At 32.7% G+C, this 25,744-nt stretch overlaps 1 protein-coding gene across 1 annotated transcript in view; it reads left to right on the forward strand.

Moving 5' to 3' along the window:
• LOC145291462 (RING finger protein 17-like) overlaps positions 1-25,744 on the forward strand; it is a 191,442-nt gene that overhangs the window by 84,530 nt on the left and 81,168 nt on the right. Inside the window, exons 14-20 of the mRNA XM_080137321.1 lie at positions 58-176; positions 7,491-7,565; positions 11,508-11,672; positions 13,690-13,843; positions 15,903-15,987; positions 20,027-20,098; positions 22,722-22,875. Coding sequence (XP_079993447.1) covers positions 58-176; positions 7,491-7,565; positions 11,508-11,672; positions 13,690-13,843; positions 15,903-15,987; positions 20,027-20,098; positions 22,722-22,875 — 824 coding nt within the window. The remainder of the gene's footprint in view (positions 1-57; positions 177-7,490; positions 7,566-11,507; positions 11,673-13,689; positions 13,844-15,902; positions 15,988-20,026; positions 20,099-22,721; positions 22,876-25,744) is intronic.

Raw genomic sequence — 25,744 nt, forward strand, 5'->3', positions numbered from 1 at the left:
TTTGTTAATCTTCTGAAGCAGGCTGAAAAAAAAGGTATTATTTTTCTATTTAAATAGGTTTCTTATTCGCTCTCTACGAGATGCTCCCGAAGAAATGATGATAGATGACATGATAGAAACTATGAGTCTCTCTCCCAGTGAGACAAGCACTTGCTCAGATGTAACTAAAAATTGTGGTATGTATATACACAGATAAATATATATCTCTATCTCTCTCTCTCTCTCATATATATATATATATATATATATATATATATATATATATGTAACAATAATAAATATTTAAAAGGAACTTATCTAAAACATTTTACTGCAGTTTCATGGTAAGTCTGATTGTCAGAAATGTATTTCTGTCCAACGCATTGAATGCGAGCTCAAACTAAAATTTAATTTTAACTTGTATAATAGCAAATTAAATGTTGAAATTTAAATATGTCTAGTTTTTATTTTTTATTTTTTTTATTTATTTTATTTTTTTTTTTTTGTTGGAGGTGGAACATCCTACTGGATGCCACACAGTCACTCTGTATTTCAGACACCCCAGCTGAGAACTGTCCCTTTCAGTGCAGTTGTTTGTATTTTTCTTGCACTTGGTTTACAGAGTATATTTGTCAGGTAGTTTTTTTTTAAATTCTTTTTCATGAGTCCAGTTGGTCATATAATGACTGGAATGATGGAAGATTACAGTTTCTTTTCATGTTGTATTTAAGACTATGATATTTTGCGTTCTAACGTGTTGGATAAAAGTGCACTTTTCTTTTTACTTTTGTTCTCTTCAAACAACTAAAGTGTAAGGATACTACTGTGATAGAAGCCAGATTATAGAGGGGAGCAACCTAGCTAGGGTGTTGGGTAGAAGATGTTTGTTCACATTACGTTCAAATGCATGTTGGTACAGTTATGGGTAATAGAGAGCAAGGAGGGTATTCCAAAGGGAGGCAATTCGAGGAAAGAAGTTATTTGACCTATACAGTGATTGGATTTTGCTGCTAGTTGATATTGTTTTGTTTTAATTTCAGTAACTTTTAAATATCCCTACCTATATATTAAAGGCACTTTCTGTATGAGTCTGTGTGTATGTTTATTGCCTATGGACTCTGAAATGGCTGTGCCGATTTTTAATTTCATACAAATGTACTTTATATGTCTAGGAGTGTTCTTAGATTTTTTTTTTTTTTACATAGGCGTCATCACTTATCAAGGCCGATAGGCCACTGAAGAATAAGGGTTAAAGAGTGTACAGTAGTCAAAAGGACAATATAGTAATCAATAGTAATGGAAGTTCGGTAAATTTATTAACTTAAGTGGAACGGCTCATCAGAAACTTGTTCACGTTGGACTTGAAGACAACCATATTATAGACAGCTGGAAAGCAGGAAAACGGAAGACAATTCCACAGGCGGGCAGTTCTAAGAAAGAAGCTTTGATCATGGAATCTATGTTTAGATTTAGGCACAGATAAAGAGTGGGGGGAATTATTGATAGTGTTTTCAGCTAGTCGAGTGTTTCTTGTGAAAGTTTGGCGAGGGGGGGACCATAGATTGAAGCTCAGTCGAACAGTTTCCATAAAAATAACGATAAAGCAGAGACAAACTCGCAACATCTCTTCTGTGAGATAGGCTTCGTATTGGAATGCATCCAATAAATAATCGAAAAAATCCGATTAAAAAAAGGAATACTCTAATTTTGACTAAATTCAACACCCTTATACAGTCTAACAATACAAGTGCATTTGAGAAGTTTTATTACTGCATAAATATAAAGTCAATAGTAAATTCGATAAGATAGAAGTGTGTTTGAGATGAATGTCTGTTTAGGGCACAATTGAGCCATGATGCTTTCGGTGCACTGCATTGGGTCCCTGACTAGAGCAGGCAATCAATCGATTTAATTGAAAAATGGACGATTTCAATGACAAAGTATTTGAAGTATGTGGCACATTTGTTAATCCTCATTCAATCCCAGGCAATGTTGGATCTCCCTGCTAGTTATTTCTATAGAGAACTATCTGAAAGGATATTCAGCTCTTTGTGTGTGCAAAATTTACTGCCTTGAATCTGGTCTGTTCTGACAATGAAAGGTTTATTTTGTCAAGACATTGAGATACATGCATATATACACCCCCCCCCCTCCAATATATGATCAAACATAGACCCTTATGTTTCTTTGAGGGGGGTGGGGGTGTCTTTGAATACCATTTTTAAAGTGAGTGTTACATGTTTTTGGATTATCATTCTCCTCATCTGTGAAATTCCATGAAAAGTGTGGGTAACACTCAACCAGGTTGAGAAAAGGTTGCCAATAATCTACACAAGTGCGGCTATGTAGAGGATGCTCTGTGATCCTGCATTGCCGCTGATGTGTAGACTATCACACACATCCTCACAAATTGTCCTCACGTGATGCTGCCCAATGATGAATCTCAAGATGGAGTGAAATACTATGATGATGTTTTTAAAGTGAGTTTTTTTTTGTTTTTTTTTACTTGGGTCACCAATCAAGACCAAAAAGCTACTCAAGGATAAGAGAAGTGTTAGGTAGATGGTGAATCAAACGTGGTAGAGCTTGGATAGGACTAGATTATCTATATGGACGACTTTAATAGGAATTTATTCACATTAGATTTGAAGATGACTGTTATAGTCAGCCGGGAAGTAGACAAACAGTATCAAGTTCCACAGATGGACAGCTCTAGGAAAGAAACTGCTCATAGAATTTTTGTGTAGTTTTCGACACAAATAGGGAGTGAGGAAAGTTGTTGGCAATTGTTTTAGCTAGGTGAGTATTTGTTGTGAATGTTTTACAGGGAGAGATCATAAATTAGAGCTCAGTCGAACACCTACCATAAAATATTGTTAGAGCAGAGACAGACTCGCAACCTCTCTTCTGTGAGAAAAAAGGGAGTGGAGGGGGTGAAAAAGTCATCACTCACTAAATTTCGAAGACGGTTCTGTACCCTGTCAAGTAAGGAAAGGGTGCTTTTTCAGGTTCCACCCCAGATGTCGCAACAATACTTTATTTTTGGCCGTATTTGATTCTTGTGCAAATAAAGGATTGTCCGGAATGAGATACTTTCTGGACCGGTAAAGCAATTCTGCCATTTTTCCAGTAATTTTGACAATGAATCTGATGATGATTTGTCATTATCCTCATTTCTCTTAAAGTATCTTTGCTTTTTTTTTTTTCTTTTTAAATTCTGTGTTAATTTTTACTGATATTTGTTGTCTCTGATGAGCTGCATAATGGAATAAGGACAATATTTTCCATTATGATGTCGAAACATATGTAACACAGGAAAGAAAGATATAGGTATTCGCCTAAATTTAAAAAAAAAAAAAAAAAAAAATCACTTCTATTCCCTGTAACCACTTTTTCACAGAAGAAACATTACTAGTCTCTTTCTATTCTATCATCATTTTCATGGTGTGTGCTCGGCTGAGCTTCAATAATGTGGTTCCCCTGTAAAACAACAGTAAGGTCTCGTCTAGCTACAACTGTAAATAATTGTCATGCCTCTCTCTGTATACCTAAAACTAAACAATACTTCCATGAGCAAATTTTCTTTCCTAGAACTATTTCTCTTTGTAACACAGTACCATGGGGTTACTTCCCAACTGACTATAGCATGATTGTTTTCAAAACCAATGTTAACAAATTCTTGTTAAACCATACTTTTAAATCTAATTTCTAGCCAGAGCAATCCTCACATTGTGTTTGACTGTCCTCCTGACAAGTTTATTATTAATCGTTTTCCTCAAGTGGCCTATGGACCTTGATAAGTGGTGATTCAGTACATGTAAACAAAAAAAAAAAATTGTTCTGATCCACCGCACTAGCAGTTAAATCCCACCCCTTCATTGTCGAGGTCCCCATATGTTGGAAAACTTCCTACTCTAATAGCTTCTTTTCTCGGACTGTTTCCCTTTGTAATTCTCTCCTTGCTCTGTTTCGCCAACTGTACCAACATGCAAAAATTTGAATGTAATGTAAACAAATATTTTGCTACACAACTCCCCATTCAGAATGCCCCTAGTCATAGTAATCACTTACATCTCAGTAACACCCTGTTAGTTATTAGAATACACTGACTGCCCCCTTGTAGAGAGTCTGTTGACTGTAGATGGCAACCCGTAATGCCTAAGAACAGAATCCTGATGGTTGAGCAGATCATGTTCAAGGTCCTATTAGGACATAAGATGCAACATGCCACTTTGGTCAAGAAGGACGGTTGGATAAGCTTGATCCAATCAATTGGTTGATCATAACTAGCAGTAAATCAGACAAACACAACAAGAAAGCAGCCTATCACCCTTCCTACTGGAATAAACAGGAGGAGATAGTGTCTGGGAGGATTGTCTCATTTTAAACACTCACCAATTCATGTGACGATAATCTCATGTTGTCCCCAACTTGACACTGTCATGTGAAGAGGAATAACCTTATCACCATATTTTGAGAAGGTACTCCCCTGCCTATCACCTCCACCCTACACGAATAAAGAGGAGTAGATAATATCTGTGAGGATTGTCTTATTTAAACAGTCGCCAATTAATGTGAGGATAATCTCCAGTTGTCCTCCACTTTACACAATAATTTGAAGAGAACTGACGTCATCAACGGAAGGTTACCCTTATGCCTATAACCCACCCCCTCTACACAAATCAAGAGGTGGAGATAATGTCTGGGAGGATTTTCTCATTTAAACACTCACCAATCCATGTGAGGATAATCAAGTTGTCTCCCACTTTACATCATAATTTGAAGAGGAATGACGTCATCACTGGATTATATCCCCCCTGCCTATTCCCCTTTCCCCTACATAAATAAAGAGGAGGAGATAATATATAGGAGGATTGTCTCATTTAAACACTCACCAGTCCATGTTATCCCCCCTTTGCACCATAATTTGAGGAGGAATGACTTCATTACTGAAAATTACCCCTCCCACTTCCATACTCGAATAATTAATTATCAAAACTGCCGGCAATGCATGTGATGATAATCTCACATCGTCCCCACCCACACCATAATGTAAAGAGAAATATCGCTGAATGATTCTGCAGTTTTTCTGATTATATAAATATAAAAGCTCAATAGTAAACAACATGTATGAATGAATTGAATTTGTGCATGTGCACAAGTATAAACATAGCAGCTAGTTTGAATTAACAATTTGCTGATATCTTTGCACGTAATTCATGCATGTAAACAAAGAATTTACTCGCTTTAAACCGTCCTTGGTACATGAATGTTATTTTCTGAGAATTTCAGTGTTATGTGACCAGTAGTTTGTATTTACCTGTTAGATATTGACACAAACACGTCTACTGTTTTATTTATAAAGATTATAAAATCAAACACCTGTAATCATTCGAAAACTTCATGACTACATTATTTCTTTTCGATCATAATATCTACTGTAAAAGTAAACCACAATATTAATTTTGCCGCTGGTTTACAATAGTTCACTGTTCAGAGGGAGATAACTCTCTTTTACTAAGAGATTCATGCATTTTTTTTTATCTCATAATTTAATTTTAATATAACAAAGTTAATAAAATGTAGTCTGTACGCGACTATTAAGAGAAAACCAACAATATAAAGCCAAGTATGTCCAAGGATGGAATACTGTACGCGACTATTAAGAGAAAACCAACAATATTTTTATTAGATGCAAACATTTTAAAAAAATAAGCTGTGGTGCGGACACGTTTTTTTAATTAAAAACTAAATGTTATGGTAAGATTTTTTTAAATTAGTCTTTAACCTTAAAAAATACAAAGAATGAAATATTTTAATAAAACAAGGATGAAACTTTTAAAGCTGTGGCAACTTTTTTTTTTTTTTTTACTGTAATAAAGCTTATAATATTAATAATATCAACATATAGTTTTTAACATTAAAAAAAAATGATAGTGCGACGATTGTAAACACAGCTGTAAAAATTTCATCTTTGTTTTATTAAAGTGTTTCATTCTTGGTATTTTTTTACATTTAAGAGTAATTTTTTAATAACTGTACCATACCATATACTATATAAATAAAAAGGAAAAGTTTTATTTATATAGATGGACTCTTAAAAGTCATAAACGAAGCACATAATACCGCTACCGGTGCAGATGAGATGCATTATGAGTTTCTGACCCCCCCCCCCAAATCAATAACACATCTTTTAAACACACGCAACAAATATGGTTCAAGGGAAAACTAACCAATAGCTGGAAACATACTATTGTGATCCCCAACCCTCAGCCAGAGAAAAACAGTTCAGATCCACAAAATTTCAAACTAATTGCATTGACATGTTGTCTCTGCAAAACATTTGAAAGAATGATAAATAAATGACAAAACTTAATTTTTACTAATTGTTTTCGAAAAGTGTTTTCGTTAATAATTTTCTACCTTATCGTTTTTGGTAATTTTTGGATATGTTCATGACTGTGACATGACAATTAAGTAGATACCATTAGTTTACTTCAAATTAAATATTTTGATTTTTGAATTTCACTCTAATAATAGACAAACACTAAAAATATTAGTTTTTTTTTTTTTTTCTTTGATAAGAGTAGATGCCAGCAAATGTTTCAGAAGAAAAGATTTTTTAAAATAATTTATCATTTAATAAAAAATTATATGGACCTGTGAAAATTCCACAGGGGACTGATTCCTATGTAATATATTGATGTTGGCATTCTGTAGATGTTCAGATGTAAATGGAGACACTGATATTATTGTAACTATTTTGTTAAAACTGCAAAAGTATTTAAGCTAGCAGGGACACCTGGCATATTCAGGTCGTAAAATATGCTTAATATGATATTTTAATTCTTGCAGATTTTGTATATATTATTGTAGAGTTAATGTTTTATTGATTTTTATATATTATAAAGTTGCGATTTCAAAAATCGCAAATATATCTATATGACTTGGGTTCATCAGATTTAATCGAAACCAAATCCCAAACTTATGCAATATATATATATTCATATATATAACTTTAGTTTCTTCAGCTATAATAAAAACCAAAACTTGTGAAGAATTCTTGATAAAATTATTTATAAAAAAAAATAGATAACTTAAGTGCTATCAGCTATAACCGAAACCAAGACTTATGAAGTATTGTTAGTAAAATTATTTATAAAAAAATTAAATGACTTGAGTGATATCAGCTATAATCAAAACCAAAACTTACGAAGAATTTTTGGTAAAATTATTTATTACAAGAAATGAAGTATATAACAATTAAACGATCTGGATGTAAGCATGACACAGAAAATCACACACACACTATCGTATAAATATACTCAATACTCAAATTTAAGTTTACAAAATAATATTTTCAGAAGATGTGACTAACTCCTTTTATTAGACTAAAATATTCTTTTCCAGTTTTTCTTAATCTTTTAAAGCAGGCTAAAAAATCTTTTGCATTTCACGATTATAATGAAGAAACCCCATTTAATCTTTTTTTCTTGTTTTTATTTTCTCAGATAACGAAATTGAATCAACAAAACAAAAGAATATTCTTTTGAGACGGCCACATTTGTTGTACAAACAGCTTGTTGGTATGTTTATAGTAATTTTCTATTTTTTTCTGAAGATAAATTTTAGTATAATTGTATACATATGTTCTTGGTAATTCTATATCCAATAATCCAGATTGTATCAGTTTTGGTTATGACTTTAAATAGCATCCAATGATGATGTCCCATTTGGGGAGTGAGAAGTGTGCAGTTGTCTCTTAGTTACCACTAGTGGCGGGTACCTGGCGTTGCTCGGGTGGAGAGTTGGTATACTAAGGCTATTGAGCAACACACCCCCAGCCCTAAAAAAAAATTAAGTGAATTGTTTTAATCAAAATAGCAGTGAGCGCAAAAAAAAAAAAAAAAAATAGCTGCAGTAGCCAGGCTCAAACTTGTTACGCGAAAGTGGAAAAGGTGGTGGAAAAAAAAAAAGCAAACACATTAGCTGTCTGACCCACTTGCGATGCCACGGCCTTTGAAATAATGTTTTTTAAATATACGTTGAGATCGCTGGGCATGCAAAAATGTTGACGCAAAAACTGACCCCCTCCTCACAAAAAATGGCCCAGTTGACCAGCACAGAATTAATGTTTTTGACCAATTTTTACATATTTGTCATCTGAGAGAGCGATCTTTCTAACAATATCAATTTTGTCAGTGTTTGTAGCATGTGTCAAAGTTTTGGCAGACATACAAAACACACACACACACACACACATTTTTACTTTTGTATAGTGGGGGTACCTGGTGTTGCCCGGGTGTGTAGAGGTGGTGTAGTAAGGAACCCTCAGTAGGCAGCCTGTGTGGAGAGGTGTTAAAAAATAAAAATGGTAGTAGGCAGGCAGGCAGGCAGGCTCAAACCCATAACGCAAAGGAGGAAATGAGTAAATTATAAAATATAATTTATAAATTATAAATATCATAAAATGGAACTTTATGCAATATTATTAACAAAAAGAAAAAAAAAACTGAAAATAATTAAAAAAAAATAATGCTATTTACTTTCCTCCCCACAAGAGCAGTTAGACACTAATGTTTTAAATAGAAATTAGTACCCCTAAGGTAGGCACATGGTATTGTAAATATTGCTTCAGTCTTCAGGGATTTATTCTATTTTTTTAAAAGATTTCCTAGTGTTACATTGCTATTGTTACAAAATCAAAAAAGAAAAGGTCACTTGTAAAATTTAATTTGAAAAGAAAAAAAAAACTCTCGGCTGAAAGTTGTAACTGACTAAATTCATTTTGTTTTTATTTCAATAATAAAGAAATAAACTTGTTTGTTTTACAAAGATTTAAAAAAAAAAAATAAATAAAAAATAAAAAGGTGGCCCACTGGGTTGAAAAAAAAAATCTCAATCTTGAAGAATTTGCCAAACATAATCGCAACTGTGACTAAGTCATTTTATTATTTATTTTAATCGCACTTTTGTGCTGACAATATTGCTTGTATAAGAGGGAATATTTATTAATAATAGGAAGTTTTCTTTAGTAAATATCTTTCTAGGTATGGAATTACAAAGATATTTGCTAAAAAAATAACCTCTCAAAAATTTTAAGTAAATTCGTTTTATTCTTTATTACAAGATTGTTTTATGATATTTTATCTTGACGGACCCAGTCAATCACCTGTATCAATGTTTCTTTAATCAGCAGCAGTGGCAATTTAGTCGTACAATGATTGTACATCATTCCCGAAGACAGCATGTTTTCGTCAGTCATCTTGATTGCCTGTTTACTTTAGCAGCTTGGCACTAGTTTTTTTTTTTTTTTTTTAATTTGTTGGCTTCTCTGCTAAATCTCCCCCAAAATAATTATCTATCTTTAATTTTTGTCATATGTTATCTATATCTGGTTGTTTCTTAAGACCAGTGATCAGATTCCATAGACCAAATTCAATGACATCAGTAGGTTACATAACTTTAGTTTTTTTTTTTTTGTTTTTGTTTTTTTTACTTGGGTGTCACCACTTATCATTCTGCAAATTGGGTAGAATTTGATTATTTATGGGGTGGCTTAACAAGAACTTGCTTACATTGGATTTGAAGGCTACCATGCTGTATTCAACCAAAAAGCAGACCAGTGGAACAATGTTTCACAGGTGCGTACTTCTGGGAAAGAAGCTTTCTTCATGGAATCTGCATTTAAATCTAGGCACAGTTAGAGAGTGGAGGAAATTGTATATAGTTGTTGTAGATAGTAGAGTGTTTTTCTGTGAAAGTTTGGTAACTAGGAACCATAGATTTGGTTTCAATCGAGCACTTGCCATGAAAATAGCAATAGAGCAGACGTCTCTTCTGTGGGAAAGAGGTTTCAGGGAAGATAAAAGAGCATCACCTACTAGGTTTTGAAGTTGGTTTTGAACTCTATCAGCTCCTGCCCAGATGTGGCAATAGTACTCCATACAGACAGAGGATTGCATCTGCAATGAGATACCTACTAGAGCAGTAATGTGATCTATTTTTCAAGCAATCTTGGTAACAGACTTGCCAGATCAGGAGTGAAGGTGTTCCAGAAGCTTGCGTAATGTAAGACATAAAGCTTCCGCAAAATGAGAGCTGTTCATTTCAATTGCCTTTTTAATATATTATGATAGCCACGAGATTAGTACGTCAGAATTGCAATATCTATTGTGACTGTGCAGGCCAATCCTGGATCAACTAGCTCTGTTGAACATGCCACAAATGTAGGTGGTGTTTGGTTATGAGAGATCTGTTGCAGCTCTTTGTCATCTATGCTTTTCTGCTCTCTCCTCTCCCACCACTGCTGATCTCTCCTAGCCTCATTCCTCTTGGAGCATGCCTTCACAGCTCTTCTCCAGCGATTAGGGTCTTAGGACACAGACTCCCTGTTTGGTCAATGCCACCTGTCCTCCTCTCTCATTTGCAGTAGGACAGGTCTTCCTTCTGCTCTGGAGCCGGTTGCAAGCAGGTTCAGGGAACTTCTGTCTTTATTAACCAGCACAGCAATACCGTTGTTAACCAAGGGGAAAGTATGTCAGGCATGTGTACATAGTCTGATGATGTATGGAAACCTGACTAGTGAGGAGAAATGAATGTGTAATGAGAGTTTTCCAAGACAGACCTAAATCTGACCTCAGAAGATCAAATCTGGACAGTATAGAGAGATGTGTGCAGAAGAGTAGGCTTTGATTAAATTTATAAATGCATAATAATTACAATAAATTTTACCAAAAATATTGAAAAAATTACACAAATATAGCACAAGGTCAAATTGGGTGAAGTAGGATAGCAGTCATGCATCATTCTTTTGGTCTATTCTATTAAACTAGTTCCAGTCACCACAATACTGCATTCGCACTAATAGCAATCCTTTTCTAGGTTTTGACATTTTTTTTTTCATTTACAAAAAATATGTACAGTTCCAATTCCATCGGTTTGGGGTGGGGTCTACTAAAAAGAAAACGTGTAGTAGTTACAGGAAAACAATAAAATGGTAGGTGGTTAGGAAATCGATCCCAAATTAATCGGAAAGAGCTGTATGCTGGTATGGCCATGTTCAAAAAATAGTAAGAGTTCTGGGGTCAGTAGATGTAGGGTAGTTAAGATAGCAGGTCCAGTTCACAGGGAAAACATGGAGGAATGTTAAGAATGACCTTGGAAGAAAAAGCGATAAAGATCTGGCTAAAGATAAGTTTGGAAGTCAATTTCTTAAAGCTGTCCAACATATGCCAACATGTGTAACGGATGTGAAACTGGATATGTTGATTGACTTCATGCAGAATCATCGTTCTGTTAATTTTAGGACCGTTTGTACTTTATAAGCATCTCTGTTTGTCTGTCACATTTCAGTTTTGAAATAGTATTTTTAGCTATGCCTGTACATCTCTATAAAAACTGCTGTTGATCTGTCTGTTATGCTTTCTGTTTGAAATAGCATAAATATACAGACTGGATCAGTCTCAATTTTTAATGTGAGTACAGTTTGTTTAATGCGGCTTTCTTTTTAATCTCATTGTTTTTAGGCCGAGTTGAACGTGTGCAAGTTACACATTTAAGGAATCCCAGTTCTTTCATGGTACAAAGGTGTTCCGATGTTCCCCGGATTACAAATCTGATGAAATTAATCAATGGCTGGTGTCGCTACAATGCTGAAAATTCTTTTTATTTTTGCACTTCAGTTGAAATTGGTACGTATCACAATCTTATTGGTGTACATATTCATTAATGACCCTGGGAAATTTATAACGGATTGAATAGTAGAATAGATTACACTCTAAAACACTTGTTGTGCAATTATTCTGGATGAAAAATTATGCAAGTTGGTTCTTGTCCAGAATTCTCCCCATATTAAAAAAAACAAAAAGGAAAAATCTGTATGATGTACGCACGTGTGTCAAATAAAAATATCGTACACCAAAAATCATGTAAATTGATCAAGTAGCTTTATTTTTAGAAAGAAAATAATTTTTAAGTTATTAATGGGAATTTGTAGGCATTACAACATACTCTGCAAGTTTGAATTATTGCATTATCTCCCTTTGTAGTTTTAGATTGTTTTCAAGATGGTGGACAAAATGGATGCTCTTTAGTTACTTATATAAGTTGAGTTTTTATAAATCTGCTTAATCAACGGAATAATTGTTGGAATATGATATTTTTGTTTCATCATGGTTATGTACATCGTACAGATTTCAAAAAAAAATTTTTTTTTAATGTAGGGGGAATTCTGGACAAGAACCCATTAGTCTTTTCTCTGCCTATTCTGACATTCTTTTCAGTTATCCTAAACGTCTGTTGCCACTAAAATCGAGCAATACCGATTCAGGAAAGCTGTGGCTATAAATTGCAAAACCCTTGCTTCACTATAAACCCTTATAGGGTGCCTGACTGTGGGGTCTTGCACCAGTCTGTCTGGTCAAGCAAAGATCCACTGTCACTTGAGACTTAAAACCAACCTCTTTCATTCCATCGATAACATGATATTTCTGTTTTTCTTCAGTCAGGAGGAAGTGCATCATGGTTTATGACCACCTTCATTCTTTTCCTCATTTAACACCACTTTCCCCTTGTTTGGGGCTCAGACATTTGTTGATATTTCTATTTCTCATAGTTCAGCAGATCAGCAGTTTCCAAAAAAAAATTTTTTTTTTTTTTATTAAATCCCTGACTATTTATTTCCCCCTCCTCCGATGAGAAGTTTACATAATGCTGTAGAAAAATAAAGCAACAAAGAAGATGAGACATTGTTACATATAAATTATCAATCCTTATCTCAAAAATTCAAAGAAATAACTTTTTTTTTAACGTAGCGCATTCATACTTTAAATACTTGTTTCACACCACCTGCACGTACCAACTACTTTAGCAAACACTAATGCATTGAAATGTGTTGATATGTGAAAACGTGCTGTGCAGTATGTGTTGCTAGTGCATGTGGATAGCGGATGTTACAATGATGGATGCTTGACCAGAAGAAGAAGGGGCTATAGAAAGCTGAAAATATCTCTGGCCAAATTCAGACCATCCAAGAGATATTCTCTTTGTTTAAAAACAAAGTAAGTGCTTAATTTAAGGGGAAATCTTGCTGGTATTGGCTTTGTGAGAGGAACCATGTCCGGAGATTAGTTGGATTTTATCTTTAGTGAATGTCTCCTCTGAGTGGCTGGACAATGACCACCAGCAAAAAGCTAGAGTCGGACAGTTGTGAAGAGATCCTGGAGGAGGAGTAAGAGTTGGAGTTTTGGTTGAAGAGAAACCAATTGGTTCTGATAAGAACTACCAAGGTAGTTGGGTTAGTATGCTTCTCGGAGTAGATTGTCTCCTTTAGGGCTCTCAGCCAAAGGAGTCTATAATGGAACTGTTGTTTCAGTGTTGTTGAGGAAAGGTTCAGTGATGCTAACCTTTCATTCACTTAAGTAGACAGGAACCATATGTAAACCAAAAAAAAAAAAAAATCTATTTGTTTATGCACTGGACTTATGGTTTTGTTTGATATGAGGACTCTCTAACGTTGATTGGATTGACGAATGGCTTTAGTCCGACACAGTGAAGGAGACAATCACAGCCAGGTTAGTGGATATGGTGCATGTTCACAATGTGTCATAAAAAAAAATCCCAATCCTTTCTTGAAAATCTGCTTACTTTATATCTACACTCTCATTTCAATCATTCGATTTTATTTTAAAATGTTTTTCTTTTTGCCAGATGATTTTGTCCTAGCCAAATATACTTTGGATAACCGATGGTATCGTGCTCGGATCAAGAAACAGTATCCTCCACCACTAGGCAGCAATATCAGTACAGAGTTTGATGTCTTGTATGTCGATTATGGCAACTCTGAGAAGTTATCATTGAACAGGTAGGGAGAGATATGCTTACCTGGATTTTGTAAAAAATAATTAAAAAAAAAAAAAACTTTTTATATTTTTATGAAATGATTTTAATGTGAAATTTGTCCCAAAATAAGTGGCTTTTAGTTTAACTTCTGCGTGGATAAAGCTTGATTTAATTTTCTTTTGTTCTTGTCCAGAATGCATTCTATATTAATAAAACAAGAATAGAGAAAAATCTGATGTACATAACCGTGATGAAATGAAAATATATTTCCAAAATTTGCTCATGTTTTTATTATATAAAAAATCATTTTAAACGATTAATGAGATGTGTAAGCATTACAACATAAATCATGCAAATTTGAATTATCGTTGAGTTATCTTTATTTTTGTTTCTTGATGTGTTTGTTGAAAATGACTGGCAAGGCATTCTTCAGATACTCATAATATTTTAATTTTGTCATTTAAAAATAAAACTATTTGATCAATTTACATAATTTTTTAAAATATATTTTCGTTTCATCATGGGTATATATAATGTACAGACTTTATTTTTGTTTTTTAATGTGGGGAAATTTCTTTTTAAATACAGGATGACCTCATAACACCCTCCCAAAAATACCACTCACAGAACCAGTAATAGAAATTCACAAAAGGTTTTACTGTTTATGTATGACAAAGTATGATAAATGGCTCTTATCTGATCTTTTGTTTGTATGATTTTTTTAGGCATAACAAATCAAGGCATAAAAAATGGCTTTTGTTAATTCTCTATTTATGATATTTAGGCACATCATTTGAGCAACCTGGGATTCATTCGTCCCTTCTTCTTCGTTGTTTCGTCCTCCCTCCACCTTCGTTGTTTCGTCCTCCCTCCACCTTCGTTGTTTCGTCCTCCCTCCGCCTTCGTTGTTTCGTCCCCCCTCCGCCTTCGTTGTTTCGTCCTCCCTCCTCCTTCGTTGTTTCGTCCTCCCTCCTCCTTCGTTGTTTCGTCCTCCCTCCTCCTTCGTTGTTTCGTCCTCCCTCCTCCTTCGTTGTTTCGTCCCCCCTCCTCCTTCGTTGTTTCGTCCCCCCTCCGCCTACGTTGTTTCGTCCCCCCTCCGCCTTCGTTGTTTCGTCCCCCCTCCGCCTTCGTTGTTTCGTCCCCCCTCCGCCTTCGTTGTTTCGTCCCCCCTCTGCCTTCGTTGTTTCGTCCCCCCTCCGCCTTCGTTGTTTCGTCCTCCCTCCGCCTTCGTTGTTTCGTCCTCCCTCCGCCTTCCTTGTTTCGTCCTCCCTCCGCCTTCCTTGTTTCGTCCTCCCTCCGCCTTCCTTGTTTCGTCCTCCCTCCGTCTTCCTTGTTTCGTCCTCCCATCTTCCCTTCTTTTGTTCTCTATTCTCTCTTCATTACTTATCCTTCCTTCATACCTCAGTCTTCTTTTTCGTCCTTCATCGTTTCTTTTTCATCTTTTATTTTTTTATTTCTTTTGTTACTCATCCTCATTTATTTCCTATTCTCCTTTTATCCCTTATGCTTTCAGCCCTCACACTTCTTTCTTTCATTCATTATCCTAACCTTTACTTCTTTTGTACTTCATTTGTAAAAACAAAAAATAATCCAAATCTGGAAAAGTTAGATTCCAGTGCCTTTTGTTTTTTTTTTGTTTTTTTAATGGAAATCCTTCCAGACAAGGTATGAAGCCATTTGATGTAAGTAGTTAAAAATATATATTACTTCAAGGTCAAAAACTAGTAAACAATAAATCTATAATAGATTCCACCTCAGGAAACAGCAATTGTTTCCCCTTTGTCAGAAACATTGCTCATGGAATGTGAAGACTAAAGGATAATAAGTAAAGTGAGAATTACAAGGCTGTCAAAATTGGAATTCAAACAATCATATGCCTCATATTTATAGATATTAATGATTATAATTTTTTTACACCCCCTATAAATTTTACATGCCTTTATAAATTCTATAATTCTTATAATTTCTTATCTATTATGATTTGAGAATACTTATAATATTATACTCGTTATAATTTGATACCCCTTACTGTGAATTATGGAGGAAAGGATTTCTTTTAATTTGAATTTAATTTTCTTTAGACTTCGCATGCCACAGAAGAAATTCTTAAAAGATCCAGAATATGCAATTGAATGCTGTCTACCTGATATCACGTCACCTCAGAAAGTAAGTTCATCTCTATAACAAAACAACCCACTCCCACCCTTTTTTTTTTGTTGGCTTCACCTAAGTAATGATCAATGGTTGACATCGCAAATGATGTTTGTTTGCAATTTTCAACTGTTAATTTTATTTTTTTTTACTTTTAAGTTTTGTTTTCATGAAAACTGACTTCTTTGTATAATTTGGATTATTCAGACTGCTGTTCTCATATTGGGCATTATTCTGCCAATGTAACTGCTGTACGAATAATACCCAAGATAAGAACAGAAGTCTAAATAATCCAAATAATATGAATTACCAATCGTCATCTGAAAAATTCAGAAACTAATGTTTTCTTTAAATTATTAATTAATTTCCAGTTTATAAGAATTGCGTAAATGTCAAAGAATTGTAAAAAAAGTTACCAGGAATTGTATTTTCTCGAAATTTGTTGAAAAGATATTTTAAAAACTTTTTAAAATTAAAATACTCATGACTAAAGATAATGTGAAGTAATGAAAATTGATATTATATATATATATATATATATATATATATTTCAGAGGAAACATAATTTAATTTAAATACCAAAAAAAAACAAGAAACGGGCAGGTGAAATTATTAAAATTTCCTTAAGGCCTTATCGTCTGACCCTCTAAGAGGAAACGTCAGAATGATAAATTAAAAACTAAGAAACGAATGAGGGAAGAAGGGAATTTGGTTTCAGTTGGAAATTTCGTTTCTTAGTTTTTAATTTATCATTCTGACGTTTCCTCTTAGAGGGTCAGACGATAAGGCCTTAAGGAAATTTTAATAATTTCACCTGCCCGTTTCTTGTTTTTTTTTTTTTTGTATTTAAATTAAATTATGTTTCCTCTGAAATTTCTCCTTCCATTTTGCTGTACCAAGAATTTACTTACATATATATATATATATATATATATATATATATATATATACTAGCAAGCTGCCCAGCATTACACAGTCATAAAATATGCGTAAATATTATATTTTAATTCATACAGATTTCATATTTATTATTATTCATTATATAGTAATGATTTCAAAAGAAATAAAAAAAAAATATGACTTGGATTCCATCCACTAGAATTGAAACCAAAACGTTTATCTCTCCAGCCTTTGTCACTATTTATCTCTCCAGCATTATCGTCTGAGCTACAGACAGAAGGATACAAAAGGTTAAAAATTAAGCGATTTTAAGTTGTTTAATTTTGTGCACACACAACAGTACGACAAACACCGTTGGCCTTCGGGTCAAGATCAAAGTGTAGCATCTGTTCTTCAGATGCTGCACTTCAATTTCTTGTTCTCTGTCAATGGAGGAGAAATCCTTCACTACTGAGACAATTTTTATTTTTGTTCCTTTTCTTCATATTAAAAAACGACCCAGGTGTCTAACTCTGTCCCGTGGGGAGAGATTGTAAATAGGAACAGTAATAGAAAAGGAAACAGCTTTATTCACCTTATCCTACCAAGGTCAACTGTATTTTTTCAATTTTGATCCCTTAGCTGCTATTTTTACAGGCTCAAGTGTTCACGAGGTCCAAATATCCTATATATCCAGTTTCAAGTCTGTAGACCAAATATTCTGAGAGGAGTCTTGCAGAAATATTTCGCTTACACATGACAATGTCACTTTATATATATGTGTATATATATATATATATATATATGAGAGAGAGAAAGAGATATAGATATAACCATGTCGGTGTGCTAGAAAGTTTTTATCCTAAATTCTACGCACAATCTAGAAACTTTTGATATCTGAAACTATTCATAAAAGGAATTAAGCGTAATAATTAAATGAAACCAATCATCAAATTAAAAATAATAAAATGTATAATTAATCAATGAACGTTCGTTTTTCCAAGGAATACGCAAAATTAGTTAACCTTCATGTAGTCCTTCGCATATTCATGACTGAGTATATTAAGAAGAGCATTCTAATAATTTTTAAATAAAAAAGTAGGCTTTTAATATCAAAGAGCGAGAAAACACTGAACTTTATATGTGTATACTAGCAGGCTGGTTGGCGTTGCCTGGTTATGAAATATGCATAAATATTATATTTTAGTTAATGCAGATTTCTTTTTTATTATAAACAGATATACCGTAGGTATTAAACGTAACGTTAAATTCCTTTAAAAAAAAAAATGAAATAAAAAAATATATTAATTTTATTAATTTATTTTTATTTCGGACTATTAGTCTCATCTTTATTAGTTGTTGTTTTTCATCTTTTATTGGTTTGTTTATTCACAACGTTTCGGCCAACTATTCCTCTGGCCTTCGTCAATTAACCAATAAAAGATGAAAAACAACAACTAATAAAAATGAGACTAATAGTCCGAAATAAAAATAAATTAATAAAATTAATATATAGAATGCTCATCTCAAAAATGAATTCCAATTAAGGAATAATATATATATAAAAAAAATATGTAAAGAAACTGAGACATGTGCATGCAAGTATTATGCTTTTTCTCAACCATTCACTTCTTGTAAGTAAAAAACAAAAAATCCTCAAGCAAAGATCAAAACCAAAACCTAAAGACAATGAGTCAAGTAGGATAACAATTAGGCCAGCTTGACACAATCTTTAAAAAGTGTTTTCAAACTTACTAATTGTTAACATAAGAAAGCTGTCATGTTTCAGGACTGCGCATGCGCAGTCGTGAAACACTTGACAGATAAAAATCCAATTACCCCCAAGCACCAATTTTTTTAAATTTTAACCTTTTAGCGGCCCTTTTATTTCGAGTTTGTAGATCAAAAATTTGTTGAGTATATAGGTTGAGAAGTGTCCTCACTCACACATAAGTATTTGAACTGTTGATTGGAATCTGAAAACGGAAAAATCAAAAACTTTTGGCGTATCAGAATCGTAAAAATAAATGTATCCTAATCCTAGTATCCGATTCCAAAAATGTTTCTTTTTGGTTTTTTTTTGGTTTAAAACTTAATTTTTCCATTTCTAATACTAATGATAAAATCATAAATATTTATTAATTTCAAACAGCGACATGCCTTCAATAATTTCCAGACTTTTTTCATATGGGCACTGCTATTGATAGTACACACATGAAACTCTAGTCCCCTTCAAACTAATCCATAATTGGTTGGGATTGTTATTATATTATATGAAAACCAAATTATCTGAACTAATGTTATTCTGATAACAAAATAGCTCTAATTAAACATGTAAGAACATTTATATTCATATTTTCAATTTTTTCTTAATTCGTTTTTGAGTAAAAATTAAAGAATGTGTGTTGTTTATACTGTGCTATTGCTAATACTACAGCTGCTGCTGCTACTAATACTACATTTGACCAAACTCGAGAAATAGAAACGCTTTTTTTTTTCGGGTAGGTCCTTTTAAATTATTATCAATTACCGCGGTCCTACTCAACGTGCAATAATACTTTTAATTGATAAAGATAGTAAAAGATTGATTTTACTTACTAGTGGGTGTCAGAAGAAATTTTGTTTCAAAATGTTCGATATTCGTCATGTTAAAGTCTTATTTTTAACACGACAAAAAAAGAAATGGTCAAAAATATTTCGGACACTTGACAGTATTAAGATTAACACCTCTTCTGATTGGTTCCCAAATTTCATGAAATTCTTCATACAAAGTAGTAATTTGAAGACTTGAAGTGCTTTGGTTTAAAAAATATGGCTATTTAAGTAGAACTACCTTGAAATCTGTGATTATTCAAAGCGTTTTAACGTCCGTGTGTATTACTAGGGAAATGTTCAAAATTAGCATAATAATTATATGGTTGTTTCTGTGCTACGAAACAGGTGCTGTCTAAAAAGTGGACATTTTGACATGTTGAAAGAAATAAATGGTAAAATGAATAACATCTTGGAATTTGAGGTTTTGTCATCTATTTGTATATTTCTCTGTAGTTACATTTAACGTACACCGAGCTTCACAAATAAAAGAATAAGTATAAATAAAAGATTAAATACAATTGAAAAAGTTTTTTCCATAAACATATATAAATATATATATTGTATTTTCATAATTTTACAGGATGGAGTGTGGTTACCTGAAACTATTCAAGCATTTGCTTCAATTGTGACCACAAAGACATTAATGATGACCGTGAGTATTTAATAATGAGTATTTTTACAAGGAGCAAATCATCAAAATCAGTTTTACATACTGATATGTGTTGGACGATTTTTCAAAATCGACTTCCAAACTATCTCTAGCCGTATCTTTATTTATCCCTCTTCCTCTTATTACTTATTCCCATGTTCTCCTTTTTTTTTCCTTTCTCCCTTTTTTCCTTTCTCCCTTTTTCCCTTTCTCCCTTTTTTCCTTTCTCCCTTTTTTCCTTTCTCCCTTTTTTCCTTTCTCCCTTTTTTCCTTTCTCCCTTTCTTCCTTTCTCCCTTTCTTCCTTTCTCCCTTTTTTCCTTTCTTCCTTTTTTCCTTTCTCCCTTTTTTCCTTTCTCCCTTTTTTCCTTTCTCCCTTTTTTCCTTTCTCCCTTTTTTCCTTTCTCCCTTTTTTCCTTTCTCCCTTTTTTCCTTTCTCCCTTTTTTCCTTTCTCCCTTTTTTCCTTTCTCCCTTTTTTCCTTTCTCCCTTTTTTCCTTTCTCCCTTTTTTCTTTCTCCCTTTTTTCTTTCTCCCTTTTTTCCTTTCTCCCTTTTTTCCTTTCTTCCTTTTTTTCTTTCTTCCTTTTTTCTTTCTTCCTTTTTTCTTTCTCCCTTTTTTCTTTCTCCCTTTTTTCTTTCTCCCTTTTTTCTTTCTCCCTTTTTTCTTTCTCCCTTTTTTCTTTCTCCCTTTTTTCTTTCTCCCTTTTTTCTTTCTCCCTTTTTTCTTTCTCCCTTTTTTCTTTCTCTCTTTTTTTCTTTTCTCTCTTTTTTTCTTTTCTCTCTTTTTTCTTTTCTCTCTTTTTTCTTTTCTCTCTTTTTTCTTTTCTCTCTTTTTTCTTTTCTCTTTTTTCTTTTCTCTTTTTTCTTTTTTTTCTTTTCTCTTTTTTTCTTTTCTCTTTTTTTTGCTTTTCTCTCTTTTTTGCTTTTCTCTCTTTTTTGCTTTTCTCTCTTTTTTGCTTTTATCTCTTTTTTGCTTTTATCTCTTTTTTTCTCCCTTCTCTCTCTTTTTCTCCCTTCTCTCTCTTTTTCTCCCTTCTCTCTCTTTTTTTCTCCCTTCTCTCTCTTTTTTTCTCCCTTCTCTCTCTTTTTTTTCTCCCTTCTCCACTATTTTCTTTTATTCTTCCACTTTTCTTTCTCTCTTCCTTTTTTTTCTCTCTTCCTTTTTTTTCTCTTTCATTTCTAGTAGTTCCTACTACTGGCTTTAAAATAAACTTTTCATTTGGATTTGATTTCAAATCATGTATTTTTAAATAATTTTTCATTATAATACCTTCACTTTATATATCGTTTTAAAGAGCATTTTTCGCTCTATCTAATTGTTTAAATTACGATCATTTTAAAACAATTATGTCTTTTCTAGAACGTTGAATACAAGATGGAAAAAAAGCAAATTTGCACAATTTTCTTGTTCCAATTCAAGCTAGGCCGAGCAGTTGCTGAAACAACTTGCGATATCAACAAAGCATTTGGCCCAGGAACCACTACTGAACACACAGCACAATGGTGGTTTAAGAAAATTTGTGGTGGCGACGAGTCTTGATGAGTGTAGTGGTCGGTCATCGGATGTTGACAACGATCAATTAAAAGTCTTAACTGTTCGAGAACTTGCTTCTGAATTAGATATAACTTAACAAAGATTTCCAACCATTTGAGAGAGATTTGGAAAATTTTTTTAAAAACTTGATAAATAGGTGTCTCACAAATTGAACGACAATCTTCCCTTCTTTAACGCAACAAGAATGACCCATTTCTCAAACTAAGAGTGACTTGCGATAAAAAGTGGATTCTTAACAACCGGCGACGCTCAGCTCAGTGGTTAGATGCCAACGAGACTCTATGACACTTCCCAAAGCCAGAGTTGCACCAAAAGAAGGTTATGTCTACTGTTTACGACCAGTCTCATACATTTTTTTTTTTTTTAATGCAGATGAAACCATCACGGTGGACAAGTACTGTCAATAAATGGATGTAATGCATTAGAAACTTCAAAACACCCAGCATTAGTCAACAGAAAAGTTCCAATTTTCCATGACAATGCCTGACTGCTCATTGCTAAACCGACCCTGCAGAAGTTGAACGAATTGAGCTACAAAATTCTGCCTCATCCGCCATACTCTCCATACCTCTCACCTACCAACTACCACTTTTTCAAGCATCTCAACAACTTTCTGCATGAGAAATGCTTCAAAATACTAAGCAATAGTAAAAACGTCTTCAGCGACTTCATCACCGCCAGAACGCAAGCTTTTTACGTTATTGGCATGAATACATTTGGCAAAAGTGTGTTGATTCTGATGGTGCTTATTTCAGTCAATAGATTTTTGTTTGAGTCGAGATATGTTCATCTAAAAGTTAAAAACTGCAACCTGATACTTCTAACATTTTGTATATCTCATCCAACTCTGTGCAATAAATGCTATTCTTGATAAAGTTCCATAAATAAAGCGAAATACTGAAGCTAAAGAAACATGATTGTGTGTTCAATTTCTTTTTCTATATAATTTTTTTCTCTGCTTATTTCTCTTATTATTTTTCTATCTTTACCTGCATGCGCATAATGGTGCATATTTATGCCTTAAAACAAATGACATATTTGAATGCAAAATAAATTTCTGAATTTTATTTCAGGTAATCAAAGAAGTGAATAACATTTGTCACGTGGAGCTGAGTTCTCCTCCTGTAAATCAAATTAGAGATGACATTCCAATGTCGGTGAAAGATGCCCTCGTGTTCCTTGGTTTGGCCAAATATCTCACAAATGCATCGTCTCCGCTGTGTGGGGGTGAGTAACGGCAGCATTTATAATAATCATAATTTTATCGTCATTGGTTGATTTAACATTCATTTTAAACTAGCCTGGGTGCCCGGTGTTTGGAGGTGTGTGTTGAGCAAAAAAAAAAAAAAAATTGTTGTAGAATGGCAGGCTCGAACCTGTATCGCAAAGGAGGAAAAGAATATGGGGAAAAAAAAAAAAAACGTAACGTCTTTGCAGTTGCGCCCATCGCCAAACCAGAAATGACGTAGGTTTAAAATAAGGCTAGTCAATGGAAAAAAGAGGATGACTTTCGAAAATATCAGCGAAAAAAGTGACCTTTCTCTGCAGAAATGTGCTCAGTTGAAGGTGAAGAAATTAATGTTTTTAGCCAATTTTTCGATTTTTTTCGTCCGAAGGGTCGAGCTTCAAAACGATACAAATCGTGTGAAAATCCGTCACCTCTGTCGAAAGTTTTAGGCAGATATATACAAGCATACATATATACATACATACATTTAAACAGACAGGTGAGATTTATATTATAGATGCTGACATGTGTTGACGGCTTTTAGAAATTGACTTCTAAATTAACCTATCTCCCGACATTCCCCCCTTTCTCAGGTCATTCTTATCACTTCTTTCCACGTTTTCCTTGGCCTCCCCCCATGAGCTGACCCTGCTACCTTAACTGTTCTATATGCACTAACCCAAAAATTCTTGTTCATTTTATTTTAATATGGTCATGCAATCGAATTCTACTCTTCTGCACATTTCCTTTTTCTGCTCGGGTTTAATCTTCCTCTGAGGTCATCAGATCTAAGCCTGCTTTAAAGATTCGCATTGCACAATGATCATATTATTCTGTCCATGCAATGCATGTCCTCAATCCTCACTGACCAAGTTTCACTTCCATACATTGTCACACTGTACAGACATATGACACTCTTGCCTTGCTCGACAGAGGTAACGCTCTGCTGATTAGCAATTAAGATGTTCCTTGAACTAACTCTACTCACTCCTAACTCTTGTGATCACACTGGCACTTGCTCATCCTTATACTCCTCCGGTATCACCATGGTAACAAAACATCTGAACAACTTCAATAACATCACCATTCAAATATCCTTTCTCCATATCTGAGTTCTCATCCTGTATGCAACTCAATTAAAATGGACAAAAGAGCAGGTGCTAATGTGATATGTATGCCATGTTTTCTTATTGCCCAGAGATATAAGAGGTCAAAGGTTCAATTCTGAGTATGGGTGATACTAAAAATGCAATTGCGAATTAAGATTTCTACCCGGTCATGGTTGATGGAAATGGTTTGCTACCCCCATGGATTTAATATAGGGTTACATTTGAAATTCTATACAGATTCCCGAGTTCAACAAGAAGGTTGAAGGTTACATCAGCTGAAACGACATGAGAATAACTCATCCAAAAAAAATTCAGAAACATAACCTTCCCTTATTCAATTTTTTTTTTTTTTTTATATATAAAAAGCATTTTTTTTTATATATAAAAAGCATTTTTTTTTATATAAAAAGCATTTTTTTTTATATAAAAAGCATTTTTTTTTATATAAAAAGCATTTTTTTTTATATAAAAAGTATTTTTTTATATATAAAAAGCATTTTTTTTATATAAAAAGCATTTTTTTTTTATATAAAAAGCATTTTTTTTATATAAAAAGCATTTTTTTTTATATAAAAAGTATTTTTTTATATATAAAAAGTATTTTTTTTATATAAAAAGCATTTTTTTTTATATAAAAAGCATTTTTTTTTATATAAAAAGCATTTTTTTTTATATAAAAAGCATTTTTTTTTATATAAAAAGCATTTTTTTTTATATAAAAAGCATTTTTTTTTATATAAAAAGCATTTTTTTTTATATAAAAAGCATTTTTTTTTATATAAAAAGCATTTTTTTTATATAAAAAGCATTTTTTTTATATAAAAAGCATTTTTTTTTATATAAAAAGTATTTTTTTATATATAAAAAGTATTTTTTTTTATATAAAAAGCATTTTTTTTATATAAAAAGCATTTTTTTTTATATAAAAAGCATTTTTTTTTATATAAAAAGCATTTTTTTTTATATAAAAAGCATTTTTTTTTATATAAAAAGCATTTTTTTTTATATAAAAAGCATTTTTTTTTATATAAAAAGCATTTTTTTTATATAAAAAGCATTTTTTTTTATATAAAAAGCATTTTTTTTTATATAAAAAGCATTTTTTTTTATATAAAAAGTATTTTTTTATATATAAAAAGTATTTTTTTTTATATAAAAAGCATTTTTTTTTATATAAAAAGCATTTTTTTTTATATAAAAAGCATTTTTTTTTATATAAAAAGCATTTTTTTTTATATATAAAAAGCATTTTTTTTTTATATATAAAAAGCATTTTTTTTTTTTTTTTTTTTTTTAAGGTAAAAAAAAATGTCACCCTACCAAATAACGGGAACATTGAAATGTATTCCTGAGCTGCACATGTTTTATTACATTTTATGCATTCAAAATGCAGAATGCAAATTTAGAAGCAGTTTTTTTTTGGCCAGAATCCCTCGCTATATATATTGAGGCAATAAAAAAAAAAAAAAAAAAAATCAGTATGATATATGTATCCATGACAACAAAAAAGTAAAAAGGTCATATTCTAAAAATCACATAAATTGAGTAGTTTTATTTTTAGCTAAGAAAATCAAATTTTATGAGTAGATGTAAATTAGGTATAGGCAAAAACAGACGAATAAAGATAGGGGGTCATAGTTTTGAAAGCCGATTTATCATAATCTTTTTTGTAGGTTTCTACTTTTTCATTGTATTTGAAAGATTAGAGATTAAAATTAATTTTCAAAAGGAAAAAATATTTGTATACGTGAAAAAAAAA

This window comes from Euprymna scolopes, chromosome 12, assembly GCF_053919585.1.
Source record: "Euprymna scolopes isolate OS-2025 chromosome 12, ASM5391958v1, whole genome shotgun sequence".
NCBI lineage: Eukaryota > Metazoa > Mollusca > Cephalopoda > Sepiida > Sepiolidae > Euprymna > Euprymna scolopes.